Source organism: Neomonachus schauinslandi, chromosome 4, assembly GCF_002201575.2.
Source record: "Neomonachus schauinslandi chromosome 4, ASM220157v2, whole genome shotgun sequence".
NCBI lineage: Eukaryota > Metazoa > Chordata > Mammalia > Carnivora > Phocidae > Neomonachus > Neomonachus schauinslandi.
In genome coordinates this window covers 63,185,238-63,207,342 of record NC_058406.1, presented here as the reverse complement: position 1 = coordinate 63,207,342, position 22,105 = coordinate 63,185,238, and the positions used below count along the sequence as shown (strand labels likewise).

At 41.5% G+C, this 22,105-nt stretch overlaps 1 protein-coding gene across 1 annotated transcript in view; it reads right to left on the bottom strand.

Annotated features, from left to right (window-relative positions):
- Positions 1-22,105, bottom strand: part of AK5 (adenylate kinase 5) — a 238,586-nt gene that overhangs the window by 109,410 nt on the left and 107,071 nt on the right. The window contains exon 7 of the mRNA XM_021678135.1: positions 6,458-6,548. Coding sequence (XP_021533810.1) covers positions 6,458-6,548 — 91 coding nt within the window. The remainder of the gene's footprint in view (positions 1-6,457; positions 6,549-22,105) is intronic.

The following is a 22,105-nucleotide window of genomic DNA, read 5'->3' as shown; positions in this document are numbered from 1 at the left end:
TGGTAATTTAACTGATCAGCACAACTGATTTATCATCCTTGTTTAATGACTCTTTCCTCCCGGGAAATACATATCACCTAACCAGCCAGAAAGACAGAATTCGGTGCTGCCCATAAAATGCTATATGTCCTTGTGAAGAAACAAACCACTCCGCATTTCACTGTAGACTTGTCTTTGCCAAATAATTCTTGGTCAGAAGACACAATGACTAATGTCTAATGAACGATAAAAACGTCAAGCATCTCACATGCTTTTCAGATATAACCCTCTGCCAGAGAGGCTGCTTTCATCCTTTCTTCCAAAGAGAGTTTCAAGGCATGTCCTCACACAGTCTTTTCTGAACTCTTCTCTTGTTTTTTTTTTCTCTACTCATGATTACCCCTACTGTTCAACAAATCAACTAAGGACTGGTCCATTGTCATACTGTCTAAGTACTAAGCAGTTACAACCTTGTTTTTGTGTATCTTTACACTTCTTTTAAAAGGACGATAAAATTTTTCAGAGTGGAGATATTTGACCCATCAAAGGATTTTGGAAAAGTAATGAAATGTGGAGTTACCATAGGTGTGTAGAGCACAACTGTGGGTAATGCCATCATATCGTGAGAGCAGACCTTGCCAAGTCCATTGTTAATAAGGTGGTTGCCAGAAAAGAGTGGGGAAGACAATGCACCACACGCTATTTAACAAAGTGAGACCAGAGGGGTCATTTGGAAACTTAAATTTTATGTATAATTTTACCAAGTAATGCCATTATATGCAATTTTTCTATCTTTGTGCTTTTGCTATTTTTCAAATAAGAAATTTTATAAGGTGTATCTGAGGGCCAAAATATTTGATTGTCTTGAAGCCCATTTTGGGATCAGTTTGCACTTACGTGCTGTGGGGAAGTCAAGATGTCAGAAGTAAACGTGTATTTTTCCATTATAAGATCATGGAAGTTTTAGAACCAGTATTTCATAGAATATCACTCCCTCATTTTAGAAAAGAAGAAAATGAGCTTTGCAGAAGTCAAATAACTTGGGCTAGGTCCTACAGAAAGTAAGTGAGATCGAAGACAGAAGTCATAGCTCCCAGCATATCCCGCCTACTCTGAAGTCAAAGCAGGAGCGATCCAAACAGCTTTATGAGTATGATCCTTCGTTACAGTACCCTATGGGATAGGACTTGGAGGAGTCTGCCGTCTCTTCCACATTCTGAGAAAATGAGCAACAGTGCATGGCAGGTGATGAGACGTGTCACCAGGTGGCTGTGGAAATGGGAGAACCAGAAGCGGAATCAAGAAGTGCCACTCCAGTCTGGGACAATCGATGCTCCTTTCTGGGTGGTTGCTATTGACAGCATCATTAAAGGTAATGCCAATTTTCTTTAGCTTTCATTGTTTCCATAATATGGATATTACCCACCACTGACTTGTAGAAGTGGTGATAGGTACTTGGATTCAAACGATACCCTCATCTCAGCTATATTTGGAGTGATTCATGTGGAATGAGCAATGTGATCTGAACACAAAGGCTTATTAAACATATAGCCCCTTTTAGTTCCTGTGTCCTACTTATTTTATTTAATTAGAAACTGTTCTTTCAGTTGTTTAAAAAAAGTACAAATTTTCAAGAGCTCTTAAACAACCTGGTTAACAGATATTACAGTTAATATTTAAAATGGAACAAGACTGTTAGAAAACGATCTCCAGCGGTGGTAGATCTTTGTTGAAGGGGGAATAAAAAACCTCTTTAAAAAAAACTTATGCTTACAAAGAAGAGTTGGCTTTCCTAATAAAATGCTTTTAACAGAAATTTTATTGTATCATTAAGGGATGGAATTTCTTGACACGTTGTTGCTCTTGGCAACAGGACTAATAAATCATAGGAAGCAATAGACAATGGATATCATTATCGGCTCAGATAGTGACTGAATAGCTTTCGTGTTCTTTCAGCATTGGTTGCTTGGTTTGCTGAAAATGGGACCTTTAATAATAGTCTAAGTTTGACATATAGAAGAAGGAGGTAGATATAGATATATGTACACATTTTTGCCTTCTTTCATTGAACAATTTAATGCATAAAACACCTGCAATGATCTTGTTACTCAAAAGGGACAGCAAAATTAGGGCATTTTGTAAAAATGATAGTATGGCTTTCACTTCTCCCTATTTGAATTTCTCAATTTCTTTCTGATTTAAAAATATTCTTTCTATAGATACAGAGCTGAAATAGAATCCCCCAGGGAACACTCAGCGTCACCCGTTTCAGATGTAGAATGGTCTTCAGAAAGATTCTTTTCAGGTTGTCTCCCTAAATTTAAGAGGGAAGATGATACAAATTGGCTTAAGAGGTACTGGAAGGCTAACCATATTGCTTTCTGGGACAATGTTACAGACTTTTCTCCTTGTAGATCTTTAATCTGAAGTTTTAGGAAGGTCCTCTCACTTGGAGTCCCAAACAGAGGGGCACTCCAGCAAGGCAGGGCTTCTTGGGCAGTGAAGGGCATCGGTAGATAAAGCTCCTCTAACACATCATCTGCATCCTCGGAGGAAGGCAGGCTTTCCCTTGTGCTGTCTCTTCTGCTCAACTGTAAACAGCTTTAGGCGGCGTTGTATTTCATCTCTAAATTTAAGAACAATACTTAGAAATTCTATGCATTGGATACATACATGCTGAATGACTGAAAAACGAATAAAAGGACATTTACATTTTGCTTTTGCAAATCTTGATCTTTTCCATTCACTTCGCAAACATGAAATTCCTCCTAAGTGCCTCAGTCGTCAGGCACGGACAGCCCAGCTCTTATTCCAACAGGCATGGAAAGTGTTAGTAACAGTTTGCATTAGAATTCCTTTGAAGAGCATTGCATTTCTTTGGAAAAATACCTGGACGGTATTTGGGACTAGAAGATGAGCTTCTCAAGGGATCTGGTGTTGGAACTGTTCGGGTGAGCCGGGCAGGAGTGATTTTCCAGTTACTCCATGACAGGGGAGGGAGTAGTAGGGGTAGTCTGGGATGGAGGCTGAGAACGCCTCCTGAGGAAAATCACATTTAAACTGAGATACAAAATAGGATCCGGCTGGGTGAAGCAGGACCCAGCGGGTGAGAGAGTAGAGAGGATGCACACAGGAGGGGCGTGGGCAGAGATACCAAGTAACTTGTGCAAATGGCCAGAGGCAGGAAGGTGCTTGAGACATCCAAGGAGCCAGAGGAAGCCGGTGGGGTGTCGGGGGTGGAGGGAGGAGATGCTGGGGCAGGAGGAGGACCGCTGCAGCAAAGCTAAGTGTATTTCTGTCATGCTAAGGACACTGGTGCTCAGCCTGCAGGGAAGTCATTGAAGGTTTTGCTTTGTTTCGTTTTATTGAGGAGGAAGGGTAGTCAGAGCTGCATTGGATGAGGAGCCCTATGGCAGCAACAGGATTCAGAACAGATGGGAGAGGCTAGGGATGAGGTAAGAGACCAGGGATGAGGTAAAAGGCCCGGAAAGAACGACAAAGCCCTGACGAGTGCAGTGAGGATAAAGAACAGGGACTGCACTCCCAAGGTATCCTTGAGGAATGACGACTGGCGTGGGCCGTGAGGACAGGGACATTTTTGCCTGGCTCCCTTAATAGAGAAAAACTGCCTGATCTCACTGAGAGGGTGGAATCTACAAACAAATACATGAAGCAGAGAGCCGGGCAATGGTTACCATGGCCCAGGCAGGTGGGGGATATGGGAGATGTTGGCCAAAGGGTACGAAGTTGCAGTTACGTAGGATGAGTAAATTTAGGGATGTAATGTACAGCTTGATGACTGTAGTTAGTAACACTGTATTAAGTGCTAGAAATTTGCGAAGAGAATATATTTCGGGCGCTCTCCTTACACAGAGAAAAATGGTGACTAGGTGATGAGAAGATATATTAATTAGCTTAATTGTAGTAGTCCTTCCACTGTGTATATGCCTGCCAGATCATCATGATGCACATCCTAAATATATACAATTTTTATTTAAAAAACGTAAAAGAAGAATGGAAAGCCATTCGCATGGAGGTGATATGGGAGCTGTGGGGAGGGTGAGATTCTGCAAAGAGAGGGTCCAGAGAGAAGGGAAGAGTAGAGGGACAGAACCTGGGGGCTGACAATTCACAGAGCAGTGGCCACGGACATGGCTCGTTTAACTGGGTGAGTCAGCAACCTTTACAAGCCTGGAGGTTTCACCTACAGATGCAGGCTTCTGTTTTCTCTTGAAAGAGAGAAAGATCCAGCAACGACTGGCCCATTCCTTAATGGCAGCAATAGCATGGAACTTCGAAGTGGCTGCCTCCTGTAGGGGAGGCATGGTGTGTGTCCGGTTTACCCCAGTCCCTCCCTTGCTCACTCCATCAACTGAGGGCTGTTATAGATAGAACAGGCTTATTTTAAGGCTGGAACAGGACTCAGCTTCCAGGGTTCTGAGGCGTGGAGGGGAGCTTGTGGGAGCTGAGGCTGTGAGCAGACCCCTCTGTTCAGAAGTCTGGAGGTATAGAGAGGAAAGAGGAGGCCCGCGGAAGCCTCAGCTACGGGGAGGGGCTACGCACGCTGAGCACACAGCACCTGCCCTCAGGCAGTTTACCGACTAGCACAGAAGCTAACACAGCCACGCCACCGCAGGATGAGGCCACCTTGGAGAAGGGCCACTAGAGAGCCACGAAGTACAGTGTCAAGTGTTCTAAAGAAGGCAGCTTAGAAGACGTGGAGAAAAAGGAGCCCTCGTACACTGTTGGTGGGAATGCAAACTACTGCAGCCACTGTGGAAAACAGCATGGAGGGTCCTCAAAAAATTAAAAATAGAGCTACCATATCATCCACTACTGGGTATTTACTCCAAGAATACAGAACCGCTAATTTGAAAAGATATACGCACCCCTATGTTTATTGCTGCATTATGTATAATAGCCAAGTTAGGGAAGCAGCCCAGGTGTCCATCGACAGATGAATGGATAAAGATGTGGTATATATGTACAATGCAGTATTACTCAGCCATAAAAAAAGAATGAAATCTTGCCCTTTGCAGCAACATGGATGGATCTAGAGAGTATAATGCTAAGTGAAATAAGTCAGTTAGAGAAAGACAAATGCCACACGATTTCACTCACATGTGGAATTTAAGAAACAAAACAAATGAACAAAGGAGAAAAAGAGACAAACCAAGAAACAGACTCCTAAGCATAGAGAACAAACTGACGGTTCCCAGAGGGGAGGTGGGTGGGGGGGGATGGGTGAAAGAGGTGAAGGGGATTACGAGCACACTTATCATGATGAGTTCCGAGTAATGTACAGAATTACTGAATCCCTCTATTGTACACTGATACTAATATCACACTGTATGTTAACTATACGGGAATTAAAATTTAAAAAATAAATTAAAAAAAAAAAACCAAGGGGCAGCTTAAATCAGCTCCTCCACTCCACTGCCTTAGCAAACTGAGGACACCTAGCAGTTAGACATTTGTTATTAGAGGTCTAAGTAAATGTTCTAAATGAAAGACTGACTTACGAAGAACATGTGTCATAGCATTTGTCCAGAGCAGCGGCACCCAGGTTTATATGATCGTACATGCTTCTCAGTATTCCATCTTTCCCCACGGTAGGCCCTCTGACTCTAACTATCACTGGAAAGCCAGGCAGGTGAGTTTACACTGTTATCTGTGCTCCGTGGGGCTGCCCAGAAAGACTACATCCTTGCCTTTCTTTTCATTCTGCCTCTCTTAGGGTGCATTCTTTCTTAGGGTCCTTCAAATCAAATATGGTTAAACATTTTAAGTGTTTAGGCTTTTTCTTTATAGCTCAGAACTTTTTTGGTCTTTACCCACTGAGGCCATTACTGAGAAGGAAGGTCAGGACTGGGACGAAGATTTGAGAGTCACCCACATGGAACTGATAGTTGAGACCATGAGGGACAATGAGTTGACCAGAGTCAGAGAGTCAAAGAGAGTGAGGAAAGGGTCAAGGACAGCACTGTGAGTACTGCCTACAGAAGGGTATGGGATAGCCCCGCACTATCACAACGTCAAACTTCTAGGGGTGAGTGCTTAGGAAGGGAAGGCGCAGAGCCAAAATGGGAGCTGTGGGTTGGGATAAGAGTAGCTATCTGACAGAAGGGGAGGCTTTTCCCAAGGGGGCGAGGCAGAGACAAGTATGAGTTAAGGAGTCCTGGAGGAACTGTAACTTTTAATTGTTGCACAACGAATGGGCTAGATTCGTTTTTTTCAATTATAGTCACATAGGTCCTATGTTACATTGAGACTGCCTGCTAATTTACAAGGACAATGACTGGAGGAAAAGCATTACCTATAAGGGCCAGACGGAGAGTCCCAGGAAGTGTAAAGCTCTGAGTACAGCGTCATCCTTAAAACCTTACAGCAGATTGTTGTGCTCTGACATTACTATAAGACTCCAGACACTTGGCAGGTGGTCAGGCGGGACTGGGGCCTGAAGGACACAGACACTTACCTGCTGCAGCTTCTTTGTTTGGAAATAACTTGCTGTCAACTGCCTCACTGATGTCATAGAACACCTCATCCTCATCTCGGTCAGCGTCAAACTGGGCAAAGTCAGGACAGACGAGTTGGGAACAAGAGAAGACATAAATTAGTTCACTCCCAGCTATAATGAGCATGCATCACACAACTGTATCTCTAAGGAAGCAGGTCAACAGGAATGAAAGCCCTGAGTCTTAAGCAGACCCTCAGAGAGTTTTTTGGCCTAGACCATGTATCAAACAGAGAAGGATATTGGGGAGTGAGTGTACAGTCACTCACTTATGGTTAAGAAAAATGTGTAGAATTTTCTTAATTTGTAAAGTACGCTTTGGAAAAAATGAGAACTGAAATTTACCTTGTGCCTTCTGGCTCTTAGGGTTTTTGTTTTTAATTAAAAAGAACCATGAAAATACGTAGTTCTGAACAATGGGGGGGGGGAAATTTTCCAATGTACTGTTAAAAAAAGAAAGAGCTCCCAAACCAAATTTTAGTTACTGTACTAGATACTATACATACTATACAACAGAGGTAGTCGGTAGACACTATAGACTTAGATGTAAAAAAATTACAGATTTAAACATTTTACCATTCTTTAAAATTTACAAAAATTTAAATATTAAAAAATGTGGTTATATTTATAAATCCTCTATGTCCCAAGTTGTGCAGTGTTTTTTTTTTTTTAAATACATGCCTATCTCTTTAGTTTTTAAAAACTAAAGCTTTGCTGAATTATAATCAACATATAATAAACTGTATATATTTAAAGTGTACAAAGGGTAAGTTTTGACATCTATGTCTGTATACCTGTGAAACCATCATGAAAATCAAAATAGTGAACATAACTATCACCCTCAAAAGTGTCCTTGTGCCCCTTGGGGATGAATTCTGTCCTCCTGCCCCCCTACCTGGTTCTCATTGATCCTACATTTCTCTAACTATAGATTATTTTGCATACTCTAGAATTTCATATAAAAAATGCTGATTTACACAGCATGCAATCTTTTTTGTCTGGATTCTTTCACTCAGCTCAGTTATTCTGAGATTCATCAATGTTGTAGCCATCATTCATCCATTTTCATTGCTGAGTAGTATTCTACTGTTTGGATACACTGTTAATCTCAGCCTGGATATCTTTCAGTTCAGGCATTATAGTTTTCATCTCTAGACATTTGATTTGAATCTTTAAAAAAATCTATGTCTCTATTTAAGGTTTTGAATATCTGAAATACAATTATAACTTTTAACATCCTTTGCAAATTCTAACATCTGGTGTTTCTTTGCATGTTTGGTAGTTTTTACTGGATGCCAGGCCTCATCATTTTGACTGTGTTGGGTGTTAGTTATTTTTGTATTCCTATAAATATTCTTGAGCTTTGTTCTGGAATGCAATTTAGTTACTTGGAAACAACTTGATCCTTTCAGATTTTGATTTTATTTTATTATTTATTTATTTATTTATTTCAGATTTTGATTTTAAACCTTGTTGGGCTGACCAAAAAATTACTAGAACTGATAAACAAATTCAGTAAAGTTGCAGGATACAAAATCAATGTACAGAAATCTGTTGCATTTCTATACACCAATAATGAAGCAGCAGAAAGAGAAATCAAGGAATCAATCCCATTTATAAGTGCATCAAAAGCCATAAGATACGTAGGAATAAACCTAACCAAAGAGGTAAAAGATCTCTACTCCAAAAATTATAATGCACTGATGAAAGAAATTAAAGATGACACAAGGAAATGGAAAAATATTCCATGCTCATGGATTGGAAGAACAAATATTGTTAAAATGTCTATATTACCCAAAGCAATCTACACATTTAATGCCATCCCTATCAAAATATCAGCATTTTTCATAGCTAGAACAAGCCTAAAATTTGTATGGAAGGACAAAAGATCCCAAATAGCCAAAGCAATCCTGAAAAAGCAAAGCAAACCTGGAGGCATCACAATTCTGGACTTCAAGTTATATTACAAAGCTGTAGTGATCAAGACAGTATGGTACTGGCAGAAAAACAGACACATAGATCAATGGAACAGAATAGGAAACCCAGAAATGAACCCACAACTATATGGGCAATTAATCTTCAACAAAGTAAGAAAGAATATCTAATGGAACAAAGACAGTCTCTTCAACAAATGGTGTTGGGAAACTGGACAGCGACATGCAGAAGAATGAAACTGGACCACTTTCTTATACCACACACAAAAATAAATTCAAAATGAATGAAAGACCTTAATGTGAGACAGGAAACCATTAAAATCCTAGAGGAACACAGGCAGTAACCACTTGGACATCAACTGTAGTAACTTCTTTCCAGATATGTCTCCTGAGGCAAGGAAAACAAAAGCAAAAATGAACTATCAGGACTTCATCAAAATAAAAAGCTTCTGCACAGTAAGGGAAGCAATCAACAAAACTAAAAGGCAACCTACAGAATGGAAGAAGAAATTTGGAAATGACATATCTGATAAAGGATTAGTATCCAAAATACATAAAAAACTTACCAAACTCAATACCCAAAAAATAATCCAGAAGCAGAAGACATGAATAGACATTTTTCCAAAGACTATCCAAAGCCATCCGGATGGCTAACAGACACACTAAAAGATGCTCATCATCACTCATCCTCAGGGAAATAGAAATCAAAACTACAATGAGATACTACCTCGAACCAGTCAGAATGGCTAAAATTAACAACACAGGAAACTTTTAACAGGTATTGGTGAGGCTGTAGAGAAAGGGGAACCCTCCTACACTGTTGGTGGGAATGCAAACTGGTACAGCCACTCTGGAGAACAGTATGGAGGTTCCTCAAAAAGTTAAAAATAGAGCTATACCCTGTGATCCAGCAATTGCACTACTAGGTATTCACCCAAAGGATACAAGAATACTGATTTGAAGAGGTACATGCACTCCAATGTTTATAGGAGCATTATCAACAATAGCTAAATTATAAAAAGATCCCAAATGTCTATTGACTAAGGAATTGATAAAGAAGATGTGGTATTGGGGTGCCTGGGTGGCTCAGTCAGTTAAGAGTCTGTCTTCGGCTCAGGTCATGGTCCCAGGGTCCTGGGATTGAGCCCCACGTCGGGCTCCCTGCTCAGCGGGGAGCCTGCTTCTCCCTCTCCCACTCCCCCTGCTTGTGTTCCCTCTCTCGCTGTGTCTCTCTCTGTCAAATAAATAAATAAAATCTTTAAAAAAGATGTGAGATATATATACATCTCTCTCTCTCTCTCTCTCTCACACACACACACACACACACACATATATAATGGAGTATTACTCAGCCATAAAAAAGAATGAAGTCTTGCCATTTGCAACAATGTGTCTGGAGCTAGAGTGTATTTTGCTAAGTGAAAAAAGTCAGTCAGAGAAAGACATATACCATATGATTTCACTCATCTGTGGAATTTAAGAAACAAAATAAATGAACCTAGGGGGAAAAAAAGAAAGGCAAACCAAGAAACAGACTCCTAATTATAGAGAACAAACTGATGGTTACTGGAGGGGAGGGGGTGGGGGGATGCATGAGAGCACTTGTGTTAAGGAGGGAACTTGTTGGGAAGAGCACCAGGTGATGTATGTGAGTGAGGAATCACTAAATTCTACACCTAACACTGGTGCTGCACTGTATGTTAACTAACTGGAATTTAAATAAAAACTTGAAAAAAAAAAAAGATCTGTTGGGTTGGCCCAGATCAGTGTTTAGTGTACGACCAGTTATTCCCCACTGTGGAGGCAAGACTCTTCTAAGTTCTCTACCAAGTACCTTGTGAATTAAGAGCTTTTCCAGTCCGGTTGGTAGAAAAAGGCACTATTCCAAGCCTGGTGTAGCACCAGTTAATCCTTCTGGGTGGTTTTCTCTCAGCTTCAGGTAGTTCGCTCAGATGCATGCACTGTTTAGCACGAGCTGGATGAGGAGAACCCTCAGCAGATCTCCGGAGTGCTCTCTCCGTGTTGCTCACATCTCTGGTACTCTGTCCTCTGACCTCTGGTCACCTTGGTCTCTTAGACTCACAGCTCTGTCTGCCCAACCCATGGGGTCCCGCAGTCGCCACAAGGCTTCCTTCTTCCTACCCGGGCTCTGGGAAGTCTCCAGCAGTAAAAACAATCCTCGGACTCACCACGTGTGTTTCCTGTCTCTCAAGGAATCACCTCATTGCTTGATGTAAGGTATCTTGAAAACTGTTTTTTTTTTTTAATATACATTTTTTTTTTTCCTTTTGTCTGTTTGTTTCACGTGGGAGGGAAATTCCAGTCTTTTATTCCATCTTGGTGAGGTCTCAATTCTTTAGCTTTTAACCTTAATTATTATCTTGAAGATATTGAAGAAGATTTAAGGGATTTACCCCTTTATATTCTCCTACTGAAGCGTTTCATCAGTCTTAGTGAGGGAAATTTTGGAAGCCTAAATTAGAAAGTTATTTCCTTCCCTCTTCTTAAGGTTAAAGCACATCAGAATGGTGCTTCAAAGTGCTTTCACCATGTGGCATCAGCCCATGGGAAAGGTGAGGCAGAGAGTTTTCTTTCTATTTTACAGGTGAGGAAATATCTACCTAGAGATATTATGACTTTCTTAGGTCAAACAGCTATAAGCAGAGCTAGGACTTGAATTCAGGATGACTGACACTTTCCATCCTACAGACACCATCATAGTAAGACAGATATAGTCCTTCTGCTCAAATGAGTGTTAACACAGCCCCTTTTATCTAAAAGCAAGATAAGAAAAGCAGCTGGTGGTTAGGGCAGATACAAGGAGACCAAGAAGGCACATTTAGTGCCATCTTGATGCACTGTTTCTTATATCCATACATATTATGGCTGGCTTGTTCTTTCAAAATATTTATTAGCTATCCTCAGTAAGGAGTAATGTACTAAAGAGGGATTTTGTTTTTATTTTTTCTCGGACTTTTCAGATATGGGTGGCAACATTGTCATTTTATAAATAAAAGAGCGTAAGTTTATGTTTTAGCTTGGGATCCCTAGAAAACAGAGCCTAAGGCAAAACATAGGCTAACACTTTATTGGAGGGTGTGTGTGTGTGTAAACCCAGGGCAGTAAGTGTGAGGTAAAAAGAAAAGGCAAAGAAAAAAGGAAAAAAAGAAAAGGCAAAGAAAAAAGGAAAACAGATGTAAGGTAGTACATTCCTGGACTGGCCGCAGCTTCACAAGAAAATAGAGCTGGTAGCTTGGTCTCTAGAAAGGCTAAATGGACCCTTTACATCTCAGAAGAGTCTGACAGAAGGGGGGGACAGGAGAGGTATTTATATGCTGGTTCCTTTCAGTTTCCTGTCTTTCTTTCTTTCTTCTTTCTTCTTTCTTTTCTTTTTCTCTTTCTTTCTTTCTTTTTCTTTCTTTCTTTCTTTCTTTTCTTTCTTTCTCTCTCTCTCTCTTTCTTTCTTTCTTTTCTTTCTTTTTTCTATTTATTTGAGAGAGAGAGCATGTGAGCACGGTGTGGGGGCGGGGAGAAGGAAGGGGAGGGGGAAGGGCAGAGGGCAGAGGGCAGAGTGAGGGAAAGGAGTGGAGTGAGAAGCTGACTCCCTGCTGAGCAGGACCCTGGGATCACAACCTGAGCTGAAGGCAGTTGCTTAACCTACTGAGGCACCCAGGCGCTCCTCGTTTCCTTCTTCCACTGGTCCAAGTTTTACCTCTGAGGAGTTAAGTACCCTCTAATTCTTGGTTGTGCTGTTTAGCCCCTGGGGCGGTCACTAAGAGGCTGTACCCCCCTGTCACGGGAAGCAGTACAGCATCTGAATCTAGAAGGGCTAACAGGAGCTAGGTCTGTAGGTCTGGTCTGGTTGGGCCCGGGTGCCATCTTTAGAGACTCCCACCATGGTGGGGATGATGAAGCCCAACCTTCAATGCTGAAGAGGCTGCTTGGTTGTCAGCAATGTTGGACATACAGGGCAGTGGTGGGCAGGGCTCTCTGTTCAATAAGCATTCAAGGCCTGGCACACAAGTGAGTCAGGGGAGGCTTCAGATTGGGCTCAGACAGCTTAAAACTCCACTGGGGCTTGGTCTGAATTTCTGCTTCCCCCTGTAGCAACTTACTTCCCCCTGTTCTTAGCACCTACACAACGGGATTGCTGCAAGGCCTAAGGAGATGGTATATATTTAACACACAGCACAGAGCCTGGCATAAAGTGCAGTCCTCCTTTTTCTCTCTCTCTGAGACTACATAGGTCTGAGGGAGTATATCTTATAGATCTTTGATTGCTTCTGTACTTTGGACACACACACACACACACACACAGACACTTCTTCATTTTTTAACTTGGGGATTGTGGAATAAGGAATACAAGAGACTTTGAGACTTTCCAGGAAGATATTCTATCCTCTGACTGATTTGAACAAAGCTATTATTTGTTCTAGCACAGACTAAATTACGTGATTGTCCAAGGCAAAAGCCAACTGCAACAGGTGAAACACCATTCATAAAAACATTCAACAAGTATTTGCTGAGTAACTACCACATGTTGGGTAGATTCCAACTGCTAAGTGTTTGGGTGATGAACATGGACCATGAGGAAGGAAGACGATAGCCACATACCCAACTCAGCTCTGGACTGCGCGGATCTGCTGAAGCCCGTTTACTTCTGCATCAGGATCACAACAGTGAACCCAGACTGCTTTATTTTCTGTAACATCCCACTTGTACAACTCCAGGACTAGCATGGGATTTGTCTCTCCATTCTCCTAGCAGATAATGTGGCACACAGACCTTGGAGAGCATTGTGATTAAGTGTTATCACAACAATCGCCACTTAGTTGGCTAAGAGTTTTGCCAAATGGTAACATTCAGTGCTGGAGAGGTTGTGTGTATGGTAAGAGAACTGACTTTTAAGTCATCAAACATTTTACTTATTTTATTTTTACACAAACCATATACATTAATGGTTCTCAACCAGAAGAAATTCTGTCTCTCCCACCTTCCCCCAACCCAACATTAGGCAACGCTGGGAGACATTTTTGGTTGTCACAACAGGCAGGGGAGACACTACTGGACAAGGAGGCTGCAAAATACCCTACAGTGCACAGGACAGCCCCCTCACAACAGAGAACTATCCAGTCTGAATGTCAGTAGTGCCAAAGCTGAGAAACCTTAGCTTCACCGAGGCATTCTCAGCTTTTGGGTTTCCAAACCGTGTTTTGAAACTCAAGTGGCGATAATTTTTCTTTTTCTTTTTCTTTTCCTTTTTAAGGAAAAAGGTTTTGAACTGCAAGAACCTGGGCTGTTAACTTCAAAATGCAACACATAGCAGAAGTGGCGATGCTGCCGGGGTACCATCAGCGGAGGGTGACAGAAGCTCTAGGAATGAAAGTTCATTTACAGCTCACAGGTCAGGAGCAAGCTTCATGGGGCAGACGGAATCGTGCTGTCTGAGGTTGCTCCCAGCTCTGAAATGCAGTGATTAGATGGGCAACTTCATCTTTTCAGTGACTGTTATCTGTCTGGCAATCTTTTTTTTTTTTTTTTTTTTAAGATTTTATTTACTTATTTGAGAGAGAGAGAGAGCGCGCGCGAGAGAGCACATGAGCAGGGGGGAGGGGCTGAAGGAGAGGGGGAACATCCCTTGCTGAGCAGGGATCCCCTTCAAAGGGCTCAATCCCAGGACCCTGGGATCATGACCTGAGCTGAAGGCAGCCACTTAACCAACTGAGCCACCCAGGCGCCCCTCTGTCTGGCAATCTTAACAAAACTCTTTTCTTATTCTGAGGGAAACGACTCACTGAGGACGTGGTCTGCATAATCTGTTTCAGGTCATTTAATGTCAGAGGGCTGGGGAGGTCAACTGGTAACTTCAAAATGAAATGCTTATCACATCGCCCAGTTCACTCACAACGCATGTTTTAATTTGAATAACCAATGTTGGAACAGCTTTCAAAATCGTACAAAATATACCTGTGTTAGGAAAGGAAATTATAGTCGGGGGAGGGGAAGCAGTGCCATGTGAGGAGAAAGTGCATTTTTAATGGCAGACACGAGGTTTTGGTTTTGTTTCCTTTGGGCTCTGCTTTTCAGGCTGCAACAGGCTGTCCAAATCTTCTCCATGGAGACAGGGCTTTCTGCATTCCTCGCTCTGCTAGGTAGGAATGTTAGGTTTACAAAATGTCTCTAAATGGACTCGAAGGGAGAACACCATTTCAATATCTCTTTCCAGATTGCACCTTTCATTAAGTGTAGGTCTATCTCCCACTTTTTCTCTGCTTAAGTTTGAGGAGGAAATAAGTGCGTTCTGTATTCATATTGTCTCAGTTTTATATATCCCATAAGTGTCATTCTCAGAGCAGCAAGCTGGCTTCCTGAATTATTTACCCCTCCTTGGTTTCATGCAAGGGATTTCAATTAAGCACGTTCTCCACCAATGGCTTTTGTCATCTGCGGCTGGAGAACCCCCAACATGCAGATAACTGGCCCTGAAAATTTTCTCTTTTATATGTTTAGAGATTTCCCTCTACCTGATTGATTGGTTGTCATCCTCTTCACAGTAACTTTTTCTCCAACAAAAATTGGATATTGCATTAAAATAGTAATAATTTAGGGCTCCTGGGTGGCTCAGTCGTTAAGCGTCTGCCTTCGGCTCAGGTCATGATCCCAGGGTCCTGGGATTGAGCCCCACGTCGGGATCCCTGCTTGGTGGGAAGCCTGCTTCTCCCTCTCCCACTCCCCCTGCTTGTGTTCCCTCTCTCGCTGTGTCTCTCTCTGTCAAATAATAAAATATTTTAAAAAAATAGTAATAATTTAAAGACCTGTGGTAAATGGAGTAAAATCTGTAGTCATCAGTGACGGAGTAATGACAGTTTATATTAGCCTGCAGACTTGTATTGCTAAAGCTTCATAATTAATCACAAAATCTGAAAGAAAAGCACCTACATGGATTTGGTGTGTGGTGGGGGGAGTGGGTAGGGACAATATTCTGTCTGAGAAAGCCAAATCAATCCCATTTTGATAAGCAGAATTCCTGTGGTATGGCCCTACTCAACTGGGATGTGTAGAACATATTTCTTAACAGAATGAAATAAGGGGAAAACGTGAGAAGACAGATCTAAAAACAGACATGATTGGTATGCAAAGTGATGAGTACAGAACACTGGAAAGCTGTGGATATCTGAGTAGAAGACTGTTCTCAGCTTTTTGTATAGAATCCTTATTTCACTGGGTATTCCGATCATAGCAGCTGGAAAGTCTTGTTGGGAGTAAGTCAACACAATAAAGAGGTTCCAGAGAAAACCGTTTCAAGAAAAAGTTTCTTCCTGAACGTGAAACCTCAATGTAATAATGACTGACTTATCCTGCTATAGAGACTTAGAAAAGGAGGCTAAGAATTTTGATTACTCTTACTACACTGACTGAGAGATCATTTTTCAGAATCCGCATCAGCACTCAACAACCCATCAACAAAGTGCCAGGTACAGTTACCATTTTTTGAGCACCTACTATATGCCATTCACCATTAGAACTTTTTTTTATTTTAAAGATTTTATTTATTTATTTGACATAGAGAGAGAGAGAGACCAAGTAGGCAGAGAGGCAGGCAGAGGGAGAGGGAGAAGCAGGCTCCCCGCTGAGCAGGGAGCCTGATGTGGGGCTCAATCCCAGGACCCTGGGATCATGACCTGAGCCGAAGGCAGCCGCTTAACCGGCTGAGCCACCCAGGCGCCCCTAGAACTTTATCATTCAGTCCCTACAATATCATTATATAAGGGATATTCTTTTTAAATTTAAATTCAATTAATTAACATAGAGTGTATTATTAGTTTCAGAGGTAGAGGTCAGTGATTCATCAGTCTTATATACCACCCAGTGCTCATTACCTCATGTGCCTTCCTTAATGTCTATCATCCAGTTACCTAGAAGGGGTATTATTATCCCCAGATTCAAAAACTGGGTCTCAGAAAGATTAAATAACTTGTCCAAGGTCACGCAGGTGGTAGAGCCAGGATCTGAATCCACATCTGTCTACATCAGACTGACCAATGTCCACCACCCACCAAGGCTGTGAGGATCAGCTCTCAGCTCCATGGGCAGACTTAATCTTAGCTGGGCACTTGCAGAATAAATCAAGGCTTTTAGAATGACTCTTAGGACATACCTCTAAGAATCTGCAGAAGCCAAGCCAAGCCAGGTCCAGAGGCAATATACTCAAACATTCTTGATCCCATTCCCTATTTTTAGACCATACGTGGTGGTTTTATTTGTCTGAATGATGTGTATAGCCTACCAGGTGGCTGTGGCTGTTGGCAGAAGGACCTCCCTCTCTGCAGGCTGGCCAGGAGCATTGGAAGGAGCCAGGACAGGCAAAGTTGACCACAAGAGGCAGATGACTGTCCATCTCCTAAAAGAGCTCTCCTGGGGGGCCTTTAGCTTCAAGCTACCAATTTCATAGGGAAACTGGCTATCACTCCACAGTCTTCTTTGTCTACTCTTGATTCCAGCTGTGTCCTCCTTAGCAGCCTTCAAAAATGTCTTTCTGCAAACAGCCCTGCCTTAAGTCACCTAACACGGATTCTGTGTCTGTTTTCATCCCAATTCAGTCCTCCCTCAGCAACCAAAGAAAGAGTATGCCTACCCTCCTTCTAAGAGCCTCTTTGGGGCTGGAGAGCAGATTTCTGATATGGGTCCATGTCTGGTCTGCTGTGTCGGGCGAAGCTGCTCTGCTTCTGCTCCAGGGCTCCATCGACCAGTACGTAGGGCCTGGCCTGGCTCAGCCACTCTTCTCCATGGCCCAGCTAGGGCTTCAGCTCTGCCTCGGACCGACAGGTAGCTTTCCAGATGACTTTCCTAAAGCTCCTTGCTTATCTTACCAGGGGATGGTGGACAAGTCCATAGTACCCATAATAAGAGGGGAGAGGCCTGGCCTTCAGTCATGCAGGAGGTTGCTGATGAGAGGAGGCCCGAGCATCAAGAATCCAAGTCAGTGGTGGAAACTAGGTCTGGAACAATTTTCGAGCTGAAGGGCGTGTGGCTGTAGTAGCTAGTTATTAAATTTTGCAGGCTCAAAGAGTACCCAGAGCAGACTGACCAATGTCCAAATCATGAATGGATAACAAATGGCCAAGATCCTACTCATTGATCTGTGGGCACTATGATGGGACACTTCTAAAATTAGGTTGCTGCATGTGACATCTAAAAAAAAAGCCGGACTCATAGAAACAGAGAGGAGAATGGTGGTTGCCAAGGACTGAGGGGCAGGAGAAATGGGGAGGTGTCCGTCAAAGTGTACAAACTTCCAGTTAGTAGATGAATACCTTCTGGGGATCTAATATTCAGCACGGCGACCACAGTTAACAATACTGTATTATAAACGTGAAAGTTACTAAGAAAGTAGATCTTAAACGTACTCATTACACACACATACACACGCTGTCATTATGTGAAGTGATGGATGTGTTAACTAACCTTATTGTGGGAATCATGTCACAACACATACGTGTATCAAATCATCACATTATACACCTGAAACTTATGCAATGTTATATGTCAAGGATAGCTCAAGCTAGAAAAAAAGTAAAATTATGTTGCTGCAGAAAGCACATAAAAGGTATAAACAGTGAATGGAACTAGCTGAAATAAACCCCTACTTAGTACATGCCAAAAGAATTTAATATTTATTAAGATGATACTACTAAACATTGTCTCTTCTCCCTCAAAACTTAAGAAACAGATCTGTAGCCCAGCAAATAAGTTGATAGAATGGATTCTGTCAAAGAAGCAAAGTTTTAGAACATGTCTTGGAATGGAAACGGATCCTGTGCAATCTTTTATCCTGCATACATGATGTAATTCAATTCATTCAAGCTTTATTGAGTAGCTACTTTGTGCCAGGTATGTGCTGGGCACTGAAGATGCATGGAGGGAAGAAAAGATCATGTTAGCCTTTCTGTAATTATTAAGGCACCAATAAGGGCTAAAATACCTTGAGAAAAACTTGATAAAAAAAGATGAAAAGAATACAACAGAAAATAGACAAGAGACACTCACTCATTGTAGACAAGACTCACAGGGCAGCTGCTAGTTTTTCTCTCCTGCACCTCACGAGGCTCTGAGCCCGGCAGTTAGACAGCAAATACTTGTCAAACTGAATTACCCAGAAAATTCAATGAATTAAAATACCCTTTCTCCTTCCTGTTTGCTCTTCTTTATCTCTCCTCCCCGCATTCCAGCAATCCGAGGTTTTAGCAAACTACAAGGAGTTGGGATAGAGATTTAAACCTCTGCCAAGAAAGCTTCCAAACTAAAGAAGCTGGTTAGGAGTTTCAGAAGTCAAATTTCAGCCTCATGTGACACTTGGTACCTTTTCTAATTACAGGCTCCATTCTCTGCAGTGCTCAAGTGTCTCCTGCTGCCGAACCCTAAGTGGTACCTTGGGAACCTGAAAAAAAACCGCTGTGCTGCCTGAGCACCAGATGTGTGACTAGGGGCTAATTTAGCCCAGGGAAGATCAGACTATTCTGGTTCCTTACATTTACTTATTTTCTTTCTTTCCTTTCTTCTTAATTGAGATGCTTCATTCTTTTATTTTTTTCAAATTTTCTCTCCAGCAGTGTTGACTTTAACTACCATGGCCAAATATGATCAGTTCATAATTGTGCGTGACTCAGGAGGAGGCCAAGTGGAATGGAAGAGGTCAGCTTAGACAATGAAAAGTGGAGGGAAATGTATCTTGTGATATGAGCGTGGGACATTACGATGAAACACATTGTGTACAAGTAGGAAAGAAGTTAAAATTTTAAATCAAATTCCTTTGTAGTTCATACACATGTTCTATGTTACCAGTACTGAGAGGCTGTCTTTCTCTTTACAAATTTCTTTGGGACTACACTTAACATTTACGGACACGTATTTTATGGGAATAGCCAATAATCACTGAGGATCATAAAATAGCTCTTAGAAGGATCATGCTAATGTTTCCCCTTGTTGGAGATGTGAACATGAAGTCAGTGTGATTTTGGGGAAATAATTAGAATCAGTCAAATATGGCAGAGTCTCTCCCCTCATGGAGATCAAGGTCTACATTGAGAATATGATAAGGAAATAATTAATGACAGGTCCGTGTGGGAAGGGCCGTGATGGAGGCGCACATGGGGTGCCCTGGGAAATGGAGCTGGGTGAGAGTGTGGGGGTTGAGGAGCCTGACCCAGGAGTCAAGTTCTGAACAAGTGAGACCAGGCAAAATGAAGAAAGGAAGGGAAGGGCATTCCAAGGAGAGAGAACAGCTGTGGAAAGGGATGAAAGGCATCATTTCTCTGAAGAAAATAAGGGTGACATCTGCCTTAAGATCTTGGGATGCACCTTCTGAGAAGGGATTGGGTGATGTACCTTCTTGTTTCCTGAAGTTATCTGGAGGCCCTCTTGGGGTTTTTGGATCTGATAGCTGCTTCCACTACCAGAAGTCCTTGGACACGTGCATGTAGTAAGTGTGTGCTGGGCTGTGTGCATAGGAACGTGACAGCTGAGCTCATGTGCATGACAGTACTTATCATTTATTGAGCACTTGCTCTACGCTATGCAATAGGAAAGCACTTTGCAAACATCTCAATTAACCTCCAGGACAACCTTAGGGATCATTCTCCCAAGGAACTAGTTGTCTGGCAAAGGTAAGTACTTACTTAAGGTCCTACAACTGGTGAAGATCAGGGCTTAGGTGTAATATCAGGTCTGTCTTACTATAAAGCCTGTGCTCTTAAGAACTAAGCCTAGTGATGGGTATTAAAGAGGGCATGTATTGAATGGAGCATTGGGTGTTATACACAAACAATGAATCATGGAACACCACATGAAAGAAAGAAAGAAAGAAAGAAGAAAGAAAGAAAAAAAAAAGAACTAAGCTATTTTGGCTTTGGGAAGAACAAATCCTATATTCTTATTTATCTCATACACATTTCTTTTTTCTATTTTTAGCTTTAAGGTCATTTCCAAATTCAGAGCCATTTAAACAATCATTCTCATTTTTCCCTTTACTCACTAACCCCAAGTCTAGTACTTTGTGATACTATTGTGTGTACCAAGTTCCCCAAAAAACCAAACTAGTCTTTGTTTCAGAATAATTAACTTATTAGCAAGATGGCTGCAACAGTCTTGATAGTAAAAAGTAAAGAGTGGAAACAAATGGAGGATTGTTTAACAACTTAATAGCTGTTGGGCTCTTTGGATAATTCAGCAGTTTTGCTCCAAGTTTTAGGAAAAAAAAAAATAAATGAGGCAAGAGAGAAAAAGAAAATTATGAGAATGGAAGTCAGATTTGTAATAATGGGATTTATATTTAGGTCCATGGACAGAGGAGGGAAATTAATATGCCAATGGATAAAACATCCCTATAAATGCTTCTGATGCTAAGACCTATGTGCATTTAGCTGACTCAACTAAAAAGAGTTACTCTTCTTATTTCTCTGCTAAAATGATTAACCTCTAACAAGAAGCAATCTTAGAAAAAGAGATTGCGTGTCATCCATAAGCAATATCTAGATTTTATTTGTTGAATTTTGAAGTGGATTCATCTAGAAAAAGAGCTCTATCGGCCACACAACTCAACCAACTGTGTACTCAGCAAATTTGATTCCTGGGTAGCACTGGGTTGATTCTGTTGAGTAAGTGTGGTATTGATAGATCCTTCAGACAGTAGTTGATGCAGAAGCTGGGGGGAGGAAGATGATGGAGTCAGGGGTACAGCTGTAGAATATGGCTCTATCTCATCCCATCCCAGCTCTACCTTCTCCACACTGTTTTTGTGTGTGTGTGTGTGTGTGTTTCTTTTGGTCTGTTAGAGGTTATTTTTGTTTAATTATTCCTCTATCATTTTATTTTCAAACATGCTTGAGACCCCTAGAAGAAATCCTTCTTAGCCTCCCAAGGATACCAGCAATGAGAGATTCTGTTCTACAAAGATTGTCTTCATTCAAAGACAAAGTGAGTACAACATTTGAAAAGCCTATCAGCTTCCATCCTGCCTCAAACTGAGTCTGCTTCTCTTTTTATTTTTATTTCTACCGTCATAGACATGGTAAATTTCCTCCTAAAGGGGATTGGGATTGGTAACCTTACATAAGGTATAAGGGGTGTGTAGTATTTGCAAGGTAACAGGCTCTTCCAAAATTTTACAGACAACTTTCCATTTGGTACACGTGGGACATGTCAATGGAGGCCAAAGCCAATGAGAATCTGTTAGGAGTCTCAAGACACAAAGCTGAGCCTAAGAAAAACAAAATTAATATCAATTTCAAACGTAACCTCCAGGCTCATAGAATGAGGCAGCTTTGATTACACAAAAGCAAAAACAGTTAAGTCAGGTTTTACAAATGACAAAGTGACTTTGTAGGACATCTAGAAAATTTATCACATCCCACAGGGCCCCTTGCAAGCTCATTGGAAAGTTCTCATGGTTGGTTTTCATTTACTCAACAAATATTTGTTAAGTACCTAACGTTTGCTGTGGGTATAGAATGCAAAGGTGTTTGTCTCCTTATATCATGTAGTAGAATAGAGAGGATTCTGTTTTCAGCTCCTATGAATGTCCTCTCTTTTGAAGGTAAGTGAAAAAGTGACGCTGTTGAATTTGTGGAAACTTTTATTAACTCATTCATTAAAAAAACACTGTGCACCTACTATGTGC